The sequence below is a fragment of the Anolis carolinensis genome, unplaced genomic scaffold (assembly GCF_035594765.1).
Source record: "Anolis carolinensis isolate JA03-04 unplaced genomic scaffold, rAnoCar3.1.pri scaffold_19, whole genome shotgun sequence".
Classification (NCBI taxonomy): Eukaryota; Metazoa; Chordata; class Lepidosauria; order Squamata; family Dactyloidae; genus Anolis; species Anolis carolinensis.
Genome location: NW_026943829.1, coordinates 1,324,854 through 1,342,222, shown reverse-complemented (window position 1 = coordinate 1,342,222; position 17,369 = coordinate 1,324,854). Strand labels below are relative to the sequence as shown.

At 38.1% G+C, this 17,369-nt stretch overlaps 1 protein-coding gene across 1 annotated transcript in view; it reads left to right on the top strand.

Moving 5' to 3' along the window:
* Positions 1–2,492: 2,492 nt before the first annotated feature.
* The window catches only part of LOC134294715 (Fanconi anemia group A protein-like), an 18,922-nt gene continuing 4,045 nt past the window's right edge, over positions 2,493–17,369 (top strand). The window contains exons 1-10 of the mRNA XM_062966338.1: positions 2,493–2,508; positions 6,315–6,427; positions 7,973–8,049; positions 10,141–10,282; positions 10,401–10,534; positions 13,470–13,649; positions 14,600–14,673; positions 14,767–14,919; positions 15,143–15,233; positions 16,800–16,960. Coding sequence (XP_062822408.1) covers positions 10,454–10,534; positions 13,470–13,649; positions 14,600–14,673; positions 14,767–14,919; positions 15,143–15,233; positions 16,800–16,960 — 740 coding nt within the window. The 5' untranslated portion in view covers positions 2,493–2,508; positions 6,315–6,427; positions 7,973–8,049; positions 10,141–10,282; positions 10,401–10,453. The remainder of the gene's footprint in view (positions 2,509–6,314; positions 6,428–7,972; positions 8,050–10,140; positions 10,283–10,400; positions 10,535–13,469; positions 13,650–14,599; positions 14,674–14,766; positions 14,920–15,142; positions 15,234–16,799; positions 16,961–17,369) is intronic.

The following is a 17,369-nucleotide window of genomic DNA, read 5'->3' as shown; positions in this document are numbered from 1 at the left end:
ATGCGGTGCTCGCCTTGCTCTACCGCAAAGTAAGTCTTCCTTAATTGGGGTTTGACTGCAAGCATTTCACAGTCGTCCTGCTCCTTTTAAAAACTACCATATATACTCGAGTATAAGCCGACCCGAATATAAGCCACAAAAAAGTTTTGTTGTTTTGTGGATCGCCGTGATGCCATCACTCTTTTATATATATAGATCTATGTTTTGAGTTTACAACCTATGATGTGCACTTTGCTAATCTACTATTGCAACCTCACTGTTTTTAAATTCTATGTTTTTAATAAGTGTGTTTTTATTCTTTTTGGTTAATGTGCAAATATTACAATGGGTGCATGTTATTGTTTATTGATGTATTGAATATTGTTATTGTTTTGTATTTGATATTTCTGTGAGCCGCCCCGAGTCCCCTCTGGGGGAGATGGTGGCGAGATACAAATAAATGTATTATTATTATTATTATTACTATTATTATTATTATTATTAACCAGTTTTTACCACAAAAAAACTGGGAAAACATTGACTCCAGTATAAGCCGAGGGTGGTAAATTTCAGAAATAAAAATAGATACCAATAAAATTACATTAATTGAGGCATCAGTAGGTTAAATGTTTTTGAATATTTACATAAAGTTCAAATTTAAGATAAGACTGTCCAACTCTGATCAAATCATTATTCTCATCTTCTTCAGTGTAAATGTGCTTATGTATCCTTTTAATAATAATAGAGTAAAATAATACCTGAAATAATAGTAATAATAATAATAAATACAGGAAAATAATACATGTAATAATAGAGTAAAATAATAAATGCAATAATAGTAATAATAATAATTATAATAAGATCAGAGTGAAATAATAAATGTAATAATAATAATAATAGAGTAAAATAATAATAATAATAATAATAATAATAATAATAATAATAATAATAATAATTTTATTTTTATACCCCGCCACCATCTCCCCAGAGGGACTCGGGGCGGCTCACAGATATAAAACCAGCATACAGAGTATCAAATACAAAAAACACAAAAATAAAATTAAAAGGCATAAAATAAAATCACAGTCATTATAAAACACATGATAAAACACAGCAATACCCTAGCACTCAAGACCTAGCTCTTTACTAGAGCTTTTAATCTATGTTAATTTTATCAATATTTGTATGTATGTATTTTTATCCTTTACAATTTTATCTTGTAAATCGCCTAGAGCATCTTGGATGGAGGGCGATTAATAAGTAATTAAATGATGATGATGATGATGATGATGATGATGATGGTTAATAAAATCATACAATGGATTGGGCAAAGTGCACTGAGTGAAAAAACAACAAAACCCAAAACAAAACAACAACAAAAAAGAGAAAATGGAAAAGCAAAGGAAAAATAAATGCAATACAGTAGAATCTCACTTATCCAACGTTCTGGATTATCCAACACATTTTTGTAGTCAATGTTTTCAATATATCATGATATTTTGGTGCTAAATTCGTAAATACAGTAATTACTACATAGCATTAATGTGTAATGAACTACTTTTTCTGTCAAATTTGTTGTATAACATGATGTTTTGGTGCTTAATTAGTAAAATCATAAACTATTTTGATGTTTAATATGCTTTTTCTTAATCTCTCCTTATTATCCAACTTATTCACTTATCCAACATTCTGCTGGCCCGTTTATGTTGGATGAGACTCTACTGTAGTAGCAACAATAATAGAGAAAAATAATAAATGTAATAATACCAATAATAATAGAGAAAAATAATAAATACACCATATATTCTTGAGTATAAGCTGACCCAAATATAAGCCATCCAGGACTCTCACCTGAGTATAAGCCGAGGGGTCTTTTTCAGTCTTAAAAAAAGGGCTGAAAAACTAGGCTTATACTCGAGTATATACAGTATACTGCTTTTGCTCAATAAAACTACAAAAGACTGTCAATAGCAAGGTGAACTATTCTGAGGTGCGACACCCCTCAACCACTTTGGCCTCCAACCAAACATAACACTGCTCACTCAGGAGCAAACTATCTGCTGACTCTTGAGATGGTTTTCCATCTTCCTTGCTTGGATGGTGAAAGGCGTTTCTGGCTTTGTCTCCCCTTGTAGTTGTTTGTGCCCTTCAAGCCGGAGGAGTTGGTCCGCCATTTGCAGCACGTCCTGGAGACGAGCGAAGTCAACTGGCATCACGTCCTCTCCTGCGTTTCCACGCTGCTGGTCTGCCAGTCGGGAGCCGCACCACTGATTAAAGGTAGATACCGAGTCCGTGGTTGGATCGGACTTTGGCATTTTGAGCCCACATACTGTTTTGTTTTCACTTTGGGAAAAAGGTGGGAGACGTGTGTGTTATGGGGAAGTCTTTTTCCCAGACTTCCTGAGCCATCTGCTGAAGAAAGGCTTTGAGGACTATGACTTGGAAAGCATGATGACGGCGTTCCTGATCGCGCGCCAGGCTGGCCTGGAGGGTCCTGCCGTTTTCATGCCTTACGCAGAATGGTTTAAGGTAAGAGCCTAAGATAGATCATGAGTTCTGACATTAAATTGCCTCATTTATGGTCCTAACCATACAGGTTTGCATTGGCGGACCCAAAGAGACATCTCAGGAATTTGCTATGTCCTCTGCCACAATTACCCATTGAATTTTGACTTGTGAGTTTTAACCTGCTTTATACTAGTGTGGTCTTGTGAGTATTTTTTTTTTGGCCCAGTTCCTTTTAGGAGCCAATCCTGGATTTTACTAAAGTATGACTATTTTACCGTGTTTCCCCGAAAATAAGACAGTGTCTTATATTATTTTTTACTCCCAAAGATGCGCTAGGTCTTATTTTCAGGGGATGTCTTATTTTTCTATGAAGAAGAATTCATATCCATTGTTGAACAAAAAAAAATGAACATTTATTCTATACTGTACAGAAGTTGTCATCACAAACCAACATAACTAAACCAGACAAACTGTGACCCCTGTCAAGAATTTCTTGTTACTACCATTATTTACATATACAACTGGTATGTAAGCCGCCCCAAGTCCCTCTGGGGAGATGGAGGCGGGGTATAAAAATAAAATAATAATAATTATTATTATTTTATTTTATTGTATGACGCAGCAAACAAGATAGATATGCTGGATTTCGTATCACAAAATCACAAGTCAAACACTTCCCAAGTGTCTAGGACTGTGTGATGTATTTATTATTATTATTATTATTATTATTATTATTATTATTATTATTATTTTATTATGACACAGCAAACAAGATAGATATGCTGGATTTCGTATTGCAAAATCACAAGTCGAACACTTCCCAAGTGTCTAGGACTGTGTGATACATTATTATTATTATTATTATTATTATGTACATTTACCAACCCTGCATGCTACGGTGTTTTGTTTGACGGGCGCCGGGCATGCTTCCAAACAAAAACTTTGCTAGGTCTTACTTTCAGGGGAGGCCTTATATTTAGCAATTTAGCAAAACCTCTACTAGGTCTTATTTTTTGGGGATGTCTTACTTTCAGGGAAACAGGGTATGTGATCTTATTAGTTTTTATGATCTATTCTATTGTTGATTGATTTGTTTTATTGTTGTGTTTTTACATTGTTTGTTTATCCTGGGCTTGGCCCCATGTAAGCCGCCCCAAGTCCCTTTGGGGAGATGGGGCTGGGTATAAAAATAAAAATAAAATAATAAGAATAATTATTATTGTATGTTATATCATCATCATCATCTATCACCTGTGGCCGAGTATGATTGTCTTCCAAGACTTGGTAGTGGGTCTTCAAATAGCTGTAAAGGCCTATTCTGGATCCGCATAGTCTTTTGCAGTTTTTGTGTGTGTCAGGAGCAACTTGAGAAACTGCAAGTTGCTTCTGATGTGAGAGAATTCGTTGTCTGCAAGGATGTTGCCCAGAGGTGAATGTTTTGATGTTTTACGATCCTTGTGGTTGGCTTATCTCATGTCCCTGCATGGGGAGCTGGAGTTGACAGAGGGAAGTCACCTGCTCTCCCGGCAACCTGTGGGTCAGCAGTCCTGCCGGCACAAGGATTTAGCCCATTGTGTCACCGGGGGCTCTATCTTTTGCATTGAGGACATACATTTCCAGATAGAAGGTGGTCCCGACAAGGGTTTGCTTGGGACGTATCTCTCTTTTCCCCTTCATTCGTGCCTCTGCAAAATCCACAGCACTGTTGGTAACAGCTGACCTCCAGTTCCAATGATCGAAAGTCAGGGCTTCCTAGTTCTCTCGCCATGTTCCTGCCACATTTTTATGGTTAGCTCTAAGCCCATCTGTCCTCTGAAATTCCATTTTCCATTCTTGAACTGAGAGTAGAGTAACTGCTTTGCGAGACGGTGATCGGACCTTTGGACAACTTGGCATCCGGTCCCACGAAGTTGAAGGCAGAGAATCATCGCTTCAGTGCTGGTGGTCTTTGCTTATATGTATTTAGTAAACAGTTAAAAACATGGCTTTTCCAGTGTGCATTGGAATAATTAACCCCACGACAGACCCCTCCTATAGAAATACCGCTTTTCTGCATTTTGTTTTGCCCCGGTATTGGAAACAACTTGACTCCCTACCCCAACTCTTCTAGATAACTCCTCAACACTTTGCCCAGATACCTTATTAAAAGGTTTTGTATTTTTTGCATTTTGTATACTTTTGCATTTTTTGACTTGACCGGCCCCCTTTCTATCTAATAGTGGGGATGTTTGTTTTACCATTTTACCGTTTTATTTTGCTATGATCTATGTCATAGGGGTTGCTATGATCTATGTCAGAGGTTGTGAGGTCTGTTGGAAACTAGGCAAGTGGGGTGTATATATCATCCTGCTGGGAGGCTTCTCATGTCCCCACAAGCTAGAGCTGACAGACAGGAGCTCACACCATCTTGCAGATTTGAACCGCAAACCTTCAGGTCAGCAGTTCAACTGGCACAAGGGTTTAACCCATTGAGCCACCATGACTCCAATATATATAATAATATAATAATAATAATATAATATATAATAATAATTCTTATTGTTTTATTTCTTCTTCTTCTTCTTCTTTCCTCTATTTTTATTTTTATTTCCTCTATTATTATTTTATTGTATGACACAGCAAACAAGATAGATATGCTGGATTTCGTATCACAAAATCACAAGTCGAACACTTCCCAAGCATTTAGGACTGTGTGATGTATTTTTGGATGAAATTATTATTATTATTATTATTATTATTATTATTATTATTATTATTATTATTTAGCTGAGTTGGATAAAAGAGAAGGGATGGAAGATACTATTTTTTTGTTTGCATTAAACCAAACCGTGTTTGGGGAGAGCCTTTCTTCTTGAGCACTAAGAGATTTTCTTTCTCTAATTTTTATATATATATATATATATATATATATATATATATATATATATATATATACACACACACACACATACACACACACACACACACACAAAATAAAATGTACAAAAATAAAATGCAATTTATTATACATATATATATATATATATATATTGTATATATATTGCATATATATATATATATATACACACACACACACACACACACATATATATACATACATACATACATACAGTAGAGTCTCACTTATCCAAACCTCGCTTATCCAAGCCTCTGGATTATCCAAGCCATTTTTGTAGTCAATGTTTGCAATATATTATGATATTTTGGTGCTAAATTCGTAAATACGGTAATTACAACATAACATTACTGCGTATTGAAATACTTTTTCTGTCAAATTCGTTGTATAACGTGATGTTTGGGTGCTTAATTAGTAAAATCATAACCTAATTTGATGTTTAATAGGCTTTCCCCCCACTGAATGGCATTGGTGGTTGTTTGATATTATTACTGTTGTATATTATGATATTATTACTGTTGTATTATTACTGTTGTATAAACCTTTGTTTTAACTTCTGTTTTATCATCTTCTTGTGTTTTAAACTGTGTATATTGTTAATGTATTTGCGCTGTTACTTTTGTAACATTGTGACCCGCCCCGAGTCCCCACGGGCAGATGGTGGCGGGGTATAAATAAAGTTTTATTATTATTATTATTATTATTATTATTATTATTATTATTTCCTTAATCCCTCCTTATTATCCAAGATATTCACTTATCCAAGCTTCTGCCAGCCCATTTAGCTTGGATAAGTGAGACTCTACTGTGTGTGTGTGTATATAGATAGATAGATAGATAGATAGATAGATAGATAGATAGATAGATAGATAGATAGATAGATAGATAAATTGCATTTTATTTTTGTACATTTTATTTTGTATATATATAGGCTCCATGTGTTTACTGTGAGTGCCTACCAAGGCCTGGTCCTGCCTGAGGCCCTGCAAGACTTCTTCAGCCAAACTTTGACCCAAGTTCTGACCTACAACCCTCAGCTCAAAGGTAGGGCTTTTTAAAAAATAAATTGCATTTTATTTTTGTACTGTGGGGTGAATTGTTCTAATACTGTAAACAGGTTGCCATATATACTCATGTATCAGTTGATTTTTATATAAGTCGAGAGCCATTCTTGTATGGAGGACAGAGAGTATGTTAATCCCTGGAGAAGTCAAACTACCTTTTGGGTTTTTTTTTTTAACTAACATTTCTATATTCTGTTTTTATGACCCAGTTTTGTATATATATATATATATTTTTGGGGCCTCTGGTGGCACAGTGTGTTAAAGCGCTGAGCTGCTGAACTTGCAGACCGAAAAGTGCCAGGTTCAAATCCCGGGAGTGGAATGAGCGCCCACTGTTAGCCCCAGCTTCTGCCAACCTAGCAGTTCGAAAACATGCCAATGTGAGTAGATCAATAGGTCTGGCGGGAAGGTAAGGGCGTTCCATGCAGTCATGCCGGCCACATGACCTTGGAGGTGTCTATGGACAATGCCGGCTCTTCGGCTTAGAAATGGAGATGAGCACCAACCCCCAGAGTCGGACACGACTGGACTCAATGTCATGGGAAACATTTACCTTTACCTTTTTGTATGTTTTGAATTGTATTAGTCTTTGTTCAATTGTGAACCTCTTTGAGTTCCAATTTTGATATGGAAACAACAACAACAACAACAGGACACCAACTCTCCTAGGCTTCAGGAAAGCCTTAAAGACATGGTTGCGCACACAAGCTTTTAATGAATGAGAACATGGACTTTACATGACCTGTACCAAGACTTACGTTGAGAATTCTGGATGTGAATGGATTTTAATCTTGGATATGCTTAAAATTTTATATAATGTGATTTTATTTTGTAATGGTATCTGTTTTATATGAATTGTTGTTTTGTACACTGTTTTTAGGCATTGAATTTTTGCCTATTTATTGTAAGCCGCCTTGAGTCCCCCCTGGGAGAAAGGCAGGGTAAAAATGATGTAAATAAATAACTAAATAAATAAATAAAGGTGAGGTATAAGTTTCATAAATAAATAAATAGGATGCTAGCTGTTAAGCAGCCAGCGAGAGAGTCCATGTCCTCTTGACGTCGCCTTCATTGAATGTCCTGTGCATAAAAGGCCTTGAAGTTACAGACGCCTTTAGAAATCATTGACTGCCTTATTCCAATTCTATTGGAACTGTTGGTTATTTTTATTTATCAGTTGCAGATAAAGGAGCCGTGGTGGTGCAGTGGGTTAAACCCTTGTGCCAGATGGACTGCTGACCTAAAGGTTGGGTTGCTGACCTGAAGGTTGCCGGTTCGAATCCGTGAGATGGGATGAGCTCCCATCTGTCAGCTCTAGCTTGTGGGAACATGCGTGAAGACTCCCAGCACAGGATGGTAACACATTCTGACATCGCTTGGACAACGTCTTTGTACATGGCCAAATCTCTCACACCAGAAGCGACTTGCAATATGTTCTCAAGTCGCTTCTGACACAATTTAAAAAATTGATTAGCAGCCCTGGCCTTACATTGTGTGAATTGAGTTTTCTTTTTCTTTCCATCAGTTTCCGATGCCATTCCTCTCCAGAGAGAGTGGAGCTTTGCTCGGACAAATGCGGTGCTCGCCTTGCTCTACCGCAAAGTAAGTCTTCCTTAATTGGGGTTTGACTGCAAGCATTTCACAGTCGTCCTGCTCCTTTTAAAAACTACCATATATACTCGAGTATAAGCCGACCCGAATATAAGCCACAAAAAAGTTTTGTTGTTTTGTGGATCGCCGTGATGCCATCACTCTTTTATATATATAGATCTATGTTTTGAGTTTACAACCTATGATGTGCACTTTGCTAATCTACTATTGCAACCTCACTGTTTTTAAATTCTATGTTTTTAATAAGTGTGTTTTTATTCTTTTTGGTTAATGTGCAAATATTACAATGGGTGCATGTTATTGTTTATTGATGTATTGAATATTGTTATTGTTTTGTATTTGATATTTCTGTGAGCCGCCCCGAGTCCCCTCTGGGGGAGATGGTGGCGAGATACAAATAAATGTATTATTATTATTATTATTACTATTATTATTATTATTATTAACCAGTTTTTACCACAAAAAAACTGGGAAAACATTGACTCCAGTATAAGCCGAGGGTGGTAAATTTCAGAAATAAAAATAGATACCAATAAAATTACATTAATTGAGGCATCAGTAGGTTAAATGTTTTTGAATATTTACATAAAGTTCAAATTTAAGATAAGACTGTCCAACTCTGATCAAATCATTATTCTCATCTTCTTCAGTGTAAATGTGCTTATGTATCCTTTTAATAATAATAGAGTAAAATAATACCTGAAATAATAGTAATAATAATAATAAATACAGGAAAATAATACATGTAATAATAGAGTAAAATAATAAATGCAATAATAGTAATAATAATAATTATAATAAGATCAGAGTGAAATAATAAATGTAATAATAATAATAATAGAGTAAAATAATAATAATAATAATAATAATAATAATAATAATAATAATTTTATTTTTATACCCCGCCACCATCTCCCCAGAGGGACTCGGGGCGGCTCACAGATATAAAACCAGCATACAGAGTATCAAATACAAAAAACACAAAAATAAAATTAAAAGGCATAAAATAAAATCACAGTCATTATAAAACACATGATAAAACACAGCAATACCCTAGCACTCAAGACCTAGCTCTTTACTAGAGCTTTTAATCTATGTTAATTTTATCAATATTTGTATGTATGTATTTTTATCCTTTACAATTTTATCTTGTAAATCGCCTAGAGCATCTTGGATGGAGGGCGATTAATAAGTAATTAAATGATGATGATGATGATGATGATGATGATGATGGTTAATAAAATCATACAATGGATTGGGCAAAGTGCACTGAGTGAAAAAACAACAAAACCCAAAACAAAACAACAACAAAAAAGAGAAAATGGAAAAGCAAAGGAAAAATAAATGCAATACAGTAGAATCTCACTTATCCAACACTCACTTATCCAACGTTCTGGATTATCCAACACATTTTTGTAGTCAATGTTTTCAATATATCATGATATTTTGGTGCTAAATTCGTAAATACAGTAATTACTACATAGCATTAATGTGTAATGAACTACTTTTTCTGTCAAATTTGTTGTATAACATGATGTTTTGGTGCTTAATTAGTAAAATCATAAACTATTTTGATGTTTAATATGCTTTTTCTTAATCTCTCCTTATTATCCAACTTATTCACTTATCCAACATTCTGCTGGCCCGTTTATGTTGGATGAGACTCTACTGTAGTAGCAACAATAATAGAGAAAAATAATAAATGTAATAATACCAATAATAATAGAGAAAAATAATAAATATACCATATATTCTTGAGTATAAGCTGACCCAAATATAAGCCATCCAGGACTCTCACCTGAGTATAAGCCGAGGGGTCTTTTTCAGTCTTAAAAAAAGGGCTGAAAAACTAGGCTTATACTCGAGTATATACAGTATACTGCTTTTGCTCAATAAAACTACAAAAGACTGTCAATAGCAAGGTGAACTATTCTGAGGTGCGACACCCCTCAACCACTTTGGCCTCCAACCAAACATAACACTGCTCACTCAGGAGCAAACTATCTGCTGACTCTTGAGATGGTTTTCCATCTTCCTTGCTTGGATGGTGAAAGGCGTTTCTGGCTTTGTCTCCCCTTGTAGTTGTTTGTGCCCTTCAAGCCGGAGGAGTTGGTCCGCCATTTGCAGCACGTCCTGGAGACGAGCGAAGTCAACTGGCATCACGTCCTCTCCTGCGTTTCCACGCTGCTGGTCTGCCAGTCGGGAGCCGCACCACTGATTAAAGGTAGATACCGAGTCCGTGGTTGGATCGGACTTTGGCATTTTGAGCCCACATACTGTTTTGTTTTCACTTTGGGAAAAAGGTGGGAGACGTGTGTGTTATGGGGAAGTCTTTTTCCCAGACTTCCTGAGCCATCTGCTGAAGAAAGGCTTTGAGGACTATGACTTGGAAAGCATGATGACGGCGTTCCTGATCGCGCGCCAGGCTGGCCTGGAGGGTCCTGCCGTTTTCATGCCTTACGCAGAATGGTTTAAGGTAAGAGCCTAAGATAGATCATGAGTTCTGACATTAAATTGCCTCATTTATGGTCCTAACCATACAGGTTTGCATTGGCGGACCCAAAGAGACATCTCAGGAATTTGCTATGTCCTCTGCCACAATTACCCATTGAATTTTGACTTGTGAGTTTTAACCTGCTTTATACTAGTGTGGTCTTGTGAGTATTTTTTTTTTGGCCCAGTTCCTTTTAGGAGCCAATCCTGGATTTTACTAAAGTATGACTATTTTACCGTGTTTCCCCGAAAATAAGACAGTGTCTTATATTATTTTTTACTCCCAAAGATGCGCTAGGTCTTATTTTCAGGGGATGTCTTATTTTTCTATGAAGAAGAATTCATATCCATTGTTGAACAAAAAAAAATGAACATTTATTCTATACTGTACAGAAGTTGTCATCACAAACCAACATAACTAAACCAGACAAACTGTGACCCCTGTCAAGAATTTCTTGTTACTACCATTATTTACATATACAACTGGTATGTAAGCCGCCCCAAGTCCCTCTGGGGAGATGGAGGCGGGGTATAAAAATAAAATAATAATTATTATTATTATTTTATTTTATTGTATGACGCAGCAAACAAGATAGATATGCTGGATTTCGTATCACAAAATCACAAGTCAAACACTTCCCAAGTGTCTAGGACTGTGTGATGTATTTATTATTATTATTATTATTATTATTATTATTATTATTATTATTATTATTATTTTATTATGACACAGCAAACAAGATAGATATGCTGGATTTCGTATTGCAAAATCACAAGTCGAACACTTCCCAAGTGTCTAGGACTGTGTGATACATTATTATTATTATTATTATTATGTACATTTACCAACCCTGCATGCTACGGTGTTTTGTTTGACGGGCGCCGGGCATGCTTCCAAACAAAAACTTTGCTAGGTCTTACTTTCAGGGGAGGCCTTATATTTAGCAATTTAGCAAAACCTCTACTAGGTCTTATTTTTTGGGGATGTCTTACTTTCAGGGAAACAGGGTATGTGATCTTATTAGTTTTTATGATCTATTCTATTGTTGATTGATTTGTTTTATTGTTGTGTTTTTACATTGTTTGTTTATCCTGGGCTTGGCCCCATGTAAGCCGCCCCAAGTCCCTTTGGGGAGATGGGGCTGGGTATAAAAATAAAAATAAAATAATAAGAATAATTATTATTGTATGTTATATCATCATCATCATCTATCACCTGTGGCCGAGTATGATTGTCTTCCAAGACTTGGTAGTGGGTCTTCAAATAGCTGTAAAGGCCTATTCTGGATCCGCATAGTCTTTTGCAGTTTTTGTGTGTGTCAGGAGCAACTTGAGAAACTGCAAGTTGCTTCTGATGTGAGAGAATTCGTTGTCTGCAAGGATGTTGCCCAGAGGTGAATGTTTTGATGTTTTACGATCCTTGTGGTTGGCTTATCTCATGTCCCTGCATGGGGAGCTGGAGTTGACAGAGGGAAGTCACCTGCTCTCCCGGCAACCTGTGGGTCAGCAGTCCTGCCGGCACAAGGATTTAGCCCATTGTGTCACCGGGGGCTCTATCTTTTGCATTGAGGACATACATTTCCAGATAGAAGGTGGTCCCGACAAGGGTTTGCTTGGGACGTATCTCTCTTTTCCCCTTCATTCGTGCCTCTGCAAAATCCACAGCACTGTTGGTAACAGCTGACCTCCAGTTCCAATGATCGAGAGTCAGGGCTTCCTAGTTCTCTCGCCATGTTCCTGCCACATTTTTATGGTTAGCTCTAAGCCCATCTGTCCTCTGAAATTCCATTTTCCATTCTTGAACTGAGAGTAGAGTAACTGCTTTGCGAGACGGTGATCGGACCTTTGGACAACTTGGCATCCGGTCCCACGAAGTTGAAGGCAGAGAATCATCGCTTCAGTGCTGGTGGTCTTTGCTTATATGTATTTAGTAAACAGTTAAAAACATGGCTTTTCCAGTGTGCATTGGAATAATTAACCCCACGACAGACCCCTCCTATAGAAATACCGCTTTTCTGCATTTTGTTTTGCCCCGGTATTGGAAACAACTTGACTCCCTACCCCAACTCTTCTAGATAACTCCTCAACACTTTGCCCAGATACCTTATTAAAAGGTTTTGTATTTTTTGCATTTTGTATACTTTTGCATTTTTTGACTTGACCGGCCCCCTTTCTATCTAATAGTGGGGATGTTTGTTTTACCATTTTACCGTTTTATTTTGCTATGATCTATGTCATAGGGGTTGCTATGATCTATGTCAGAGGTTGTGAGGTCTGTTGGAAACTAGGCAAGTGGGGTGTATATATCATCCTGCTGGGAGGCTTCTCATGTCCCCACAAGCTAGAGCTGACAGACAGGAGCTCACACCATCTTGCAGATTTGAACCGCAAACCTTCAGGTCAGCAGTTCAACTGGCACAAGGGTTTAACCCATTGAGCCACCATGACTCCAATATATATAATAATATAATAATAATAATATAATATATAATAATAATTCTTATTGTTTTATTTCTTCTTCTTCTTCTTCTTTCCTCTATTTTTATTTTTATTTCCTCTATTATTATTTTATTGTATGACACAGCAAACAAGATAGATATGCTGGATTTCGTATCACAAAATCACAAGTCGAACACTTCCCAAGCATTTAGGACTGTGTGATGTATTTTTGGATGAAATTATTATTATTATTATTATTATTATTATTATTATTATTATTATTATTATTATTATTTAGCTGAGTTGGATAAAAGAGAAGGGATGGAAGATACTATTTTTTAAAGACAGCAGGGATTCTTACAGCAAATGCAGGGCTGGAATGGAATATAGTTGATGCCAAAACTATGTTTCCTCCTTTGATGAGCATTTTTAGCCATCGCTTTTTAGATCTGTGTGTTAAGCAGCCCGCTCTTTTGCAGCTTCAGTACGTCGTGCCCCTTCTTTGCTCGGAAGCCCGAAATACAAGCTGGGAAGGCAGCATGGATGATGACCTTCCATGGAAAACATTATCCCGCCCCAGCTTCTGCTACTCAAAAGCTGCCTTGTGCTTATGGAAGCATCCCCTTTTCAAAGAACTATTGTGGGAAAAAGCCTTCCAGGTAAATACTGAGCGTGTGACTTGGTCCAGGTAGTAGTGTCCACTTTTCAACCTGTCATCAAAAAGTCTAATTCCATGTTCTCTGGAGTGGTTTTGCTTTCGTTGTTTAGATGCTGGTTGATAGGCTCTGACTGTAGGTCATGATATTTGCTGAATCAGGTGTAGCTGGAGGTTGGTTTGGTCATTTTTCACAGTTTCCAAAGTAAAGCATGGGCTGGTCCATGAGGTCACAAAGAGTCAGAAGTGACTGAATGAATAAACAACAACAATAAAGTCTGGGGACACAGGAAGCAGAAACTAATGATAAGGGTGACATTTCCCAGGAGTTCGAACATCAACAAGTTCCATGTGTTTCTGGCAGTGACTCAGAGGAGTCTTCCTTAGATAGAGATACAAGGTTAAGGTTAAAGGTTCATCGTCCCAGACGTTCCCTTAGAATCGCTAACAAACACGTGGGAACTCAAGGGCACAGAAATGCTTTTTTGGCTTGTAAACATGGGTAAATACGGGAGAGACAGGGGAAGATTTCAGATAAAGCAATGTTGATTTTTGAAAGCACATCTCCTGCCTTGTCTAAGGATTCTCGTTTATGTTCATGCCTGGAATCTGTGTTTTGGATTTTACGCTGAAGTTCATGTTGCCTTGTTTTCAGGACTAATTTCCTTTATCAGAGACTTGGGACTATATTCTGCAAATTGCTTTTACCTCTGGATTATAGCCTTTTTGACTGACTGCCTTTGCATTTGGATGTTTGCTTTCTTTACTGCTTTTTATTCGGACTTTGCTATCTTTTATCAATAAACTGTTTAAACCTAGCCTGCTGTGGTGGAGTGTGTGTTAAGAGCAAGGTGATCCAGCGCTGAGGTGCAACATCTCTTACTCCAGAGCCTGGGAGCCTCCACCAAGAAGGCCCTGTCTCTGAATCTCCCTGCCTTCCTTCTTTCCTCCCAGCTGACTCTCCAAGAATGGCTTCTGATGGAACTGGCAGTCTGTCCCGACGAAGACGTTCTTTCTGCCGTTGAGAGGTGAGGGCTTGGCTTGGACTCCGTCTGAAGCCGAGAGTGTGTGACTTTAAGGGCCCGTAATCAAAGTGGGGTTTTCTCTGTCTCTGTTTGCAGGCAGGACTTCCATTACTGGGCTCTGTACCAGCACTTTCTTCCTCTGTCTGTCGCTGCTGGCGGCTGCGAGGGAGACCTAAGAGAGGCCTGCGCCGTTCTCCTTGACGCCGTCTTGGATTTCGGACAGAGGGGCTCAGTGATACACACATCAAGGTCTGAGTTGCTTTTGCAAATATCTTTGGGAGCAAAGCAAAGCAAAGTATCTACCCCAAGAAGCCTTTTTACTAAAAGACTGATGTTTTTGGTTATATGTATTCATGTAGTTGAATGCAATCGACATTAGAGCAGATGCATCCTATTTTCTGAGATGTTCCCAATGCATCCCTGTGTGATGCCACCATATATCTAACACTTCTGCCTTTGTTTCAAATTCTAGGTCTGAGTTGGGAAAGTGTAACCATCCAAATAATCCCAAACGTTCCACATTCCAGAGGAGAGGGAACCCCGATATCTACGCCAGATTGCAGGTGACTCAGATCTGCACACAGTCGTCTCTTGGGGCTTGTATGGTGACAATAATAATAATAATAATAATAATAATAATAATAATAATAATAATAATGTAATAATATTACATGTGACGACTCTGGTCAGTAAAGAATACACACAAAGGGTCAGAAAAATTCTCAAAAGCAAGCTCAATGGAGGCAACACCATCAAAGCCATAAACACCTGGGCCATACCTGTCATAAGATATACTGCTGGCATCATAAATTGGACACAGGCGGAACTGGACAATTTGGACAGAAAAACAAGAAAACTCATGACCATCCATCATTCCCTGCACCCTCGCAGTGATGTTGACCGGCTATATCTGCCTAGAAGATCAGGGGGCAGAGGACTCTTACAAGTCAAACAAGCAGTCAAAGAAGAAGAACATGCCCTGGCAGAATATGTAAAGCAAAGTGAAGAACCTGCTTTGATTGAAGTCAAAAATCAGAAACTCCTCAAAACACAACAGACAAAAAACCAGTACAAGAAAACCGCACTACAAACTAGTGCTGACAGATGGCACAAGAAAACATTGCATGGAAAGTTCCTTGACAAAACTGAAGGAAAAGCTGATAAAGAGAAGACCTGGCTCTGGCTCACGAATGGGACCCTGAAGAAGGAGACAGAAGGCCTGATCCTTGCAGCCCAGGAGCAAGACATCAGGACAAAGGCCATTCAGGCCAAGATCGAAAAATCAGCTGATGACCCAAAATGCAGACTGTGCAAGGAAACCGACGAAACCATTGATCATATCCTCAGCTGCTGTAAAAAAATCGCACAGACAGACTACAAACAGAGGCACAACTATGTGGCCCAAGTGATTCACTGGAACTTATGCCTCAAGTACCACCTCCCAGCAGAAAAGAACTGGTGGGATCACAAACCTGCAAAAGTCTTGGAAAATGAGCACGCAAAGATACTGTGGGACTTACGAATCCAGACTGACAAAGTTCTGGAACACAACACACCAGACATCACAGTTGTGGAAAAGAAAACGGTTTGGATCATGGATGTCGCCATCCCAGGTGACAGTCGCATTGACGAAAAACAACAGGAAAAACTCAGCCGCTATCAGGACCTCAAGATTGAACTTCAAAGACTCTGGCAGAAACCAGTGCAGGTGGTCCCGGTGGTGATGGGCACACTGGGTGCCGTGCCAAAAGATCTCAGCCGGCATTTGGAAACAATAGACATTGACAAAATCACGATCTGCCAACTGCAAAAGGCCACCCTGCTGGGATCTGCACGCATCATCCGAAAATACATCACACAGTCCTAGACACTTGGGAAGTGTTCGACTTGTGATTTTGTGATATGAAATCCAGCATATATATCTTGTTTGCTGTGACATAATAAAATAACAATAATAATTCTTTATTTCTAGACTGCCCTCTCTCCCCAGAGGGACTTGAGCCTTCACTCACCAAACTACAGATCCCAAGATTACATAACATTGAACTATGACAATTTAATTACAGATATCTCAAATTAATTACAGGTATCTCAAATAGGAGCTCTATCCTCTATTGCCTTGTTTTCAGGAGATGCTGCTGGAGCTGGAGCTGGAGCGCAGGAGAGCCTGGCCTGTGTCCGGTGGCGGCAAAGAGGAGCTCCTCTTGTTCCGGGTTTTCCAGAAGAGGCTCAAAGGGTTGAAGAGCGGGGAAGAAATGCACCGGCAGCAAGAACTGTTCCTTCAAACCAGGTGAAGTCACGCAGTCTGCGAGGGACACCGAGGCCCCATCTCCACTGTTTATTTTACCTGTTTGAGGATGTTGTTTACATATGTACTGCTTGTTCTTTGGGCTTGTCCCCATGTTAGCCGCCCCAAGTCCCTGCAGGGAGATGGAGGCGGGATAGAAAAATAAAGTATTTTTAGTATCAGAAGTGACTTGAGAAACTGCAAGTCGCTTCTGGTGTGAGAGAATTGGCTGTCTGCAAGGACGTTGCCCAGAGGATGCCTGGATGTTTGATGTTTTTACCATCATTGTGGGGGTTACTCTGGATTACAACAACAACAACAACACATTATTATTATTATTATTATTATTATTATTATTATTATTATTATTATTATTATTATTATGACACAGCAAACAAGATAGATATGCTGG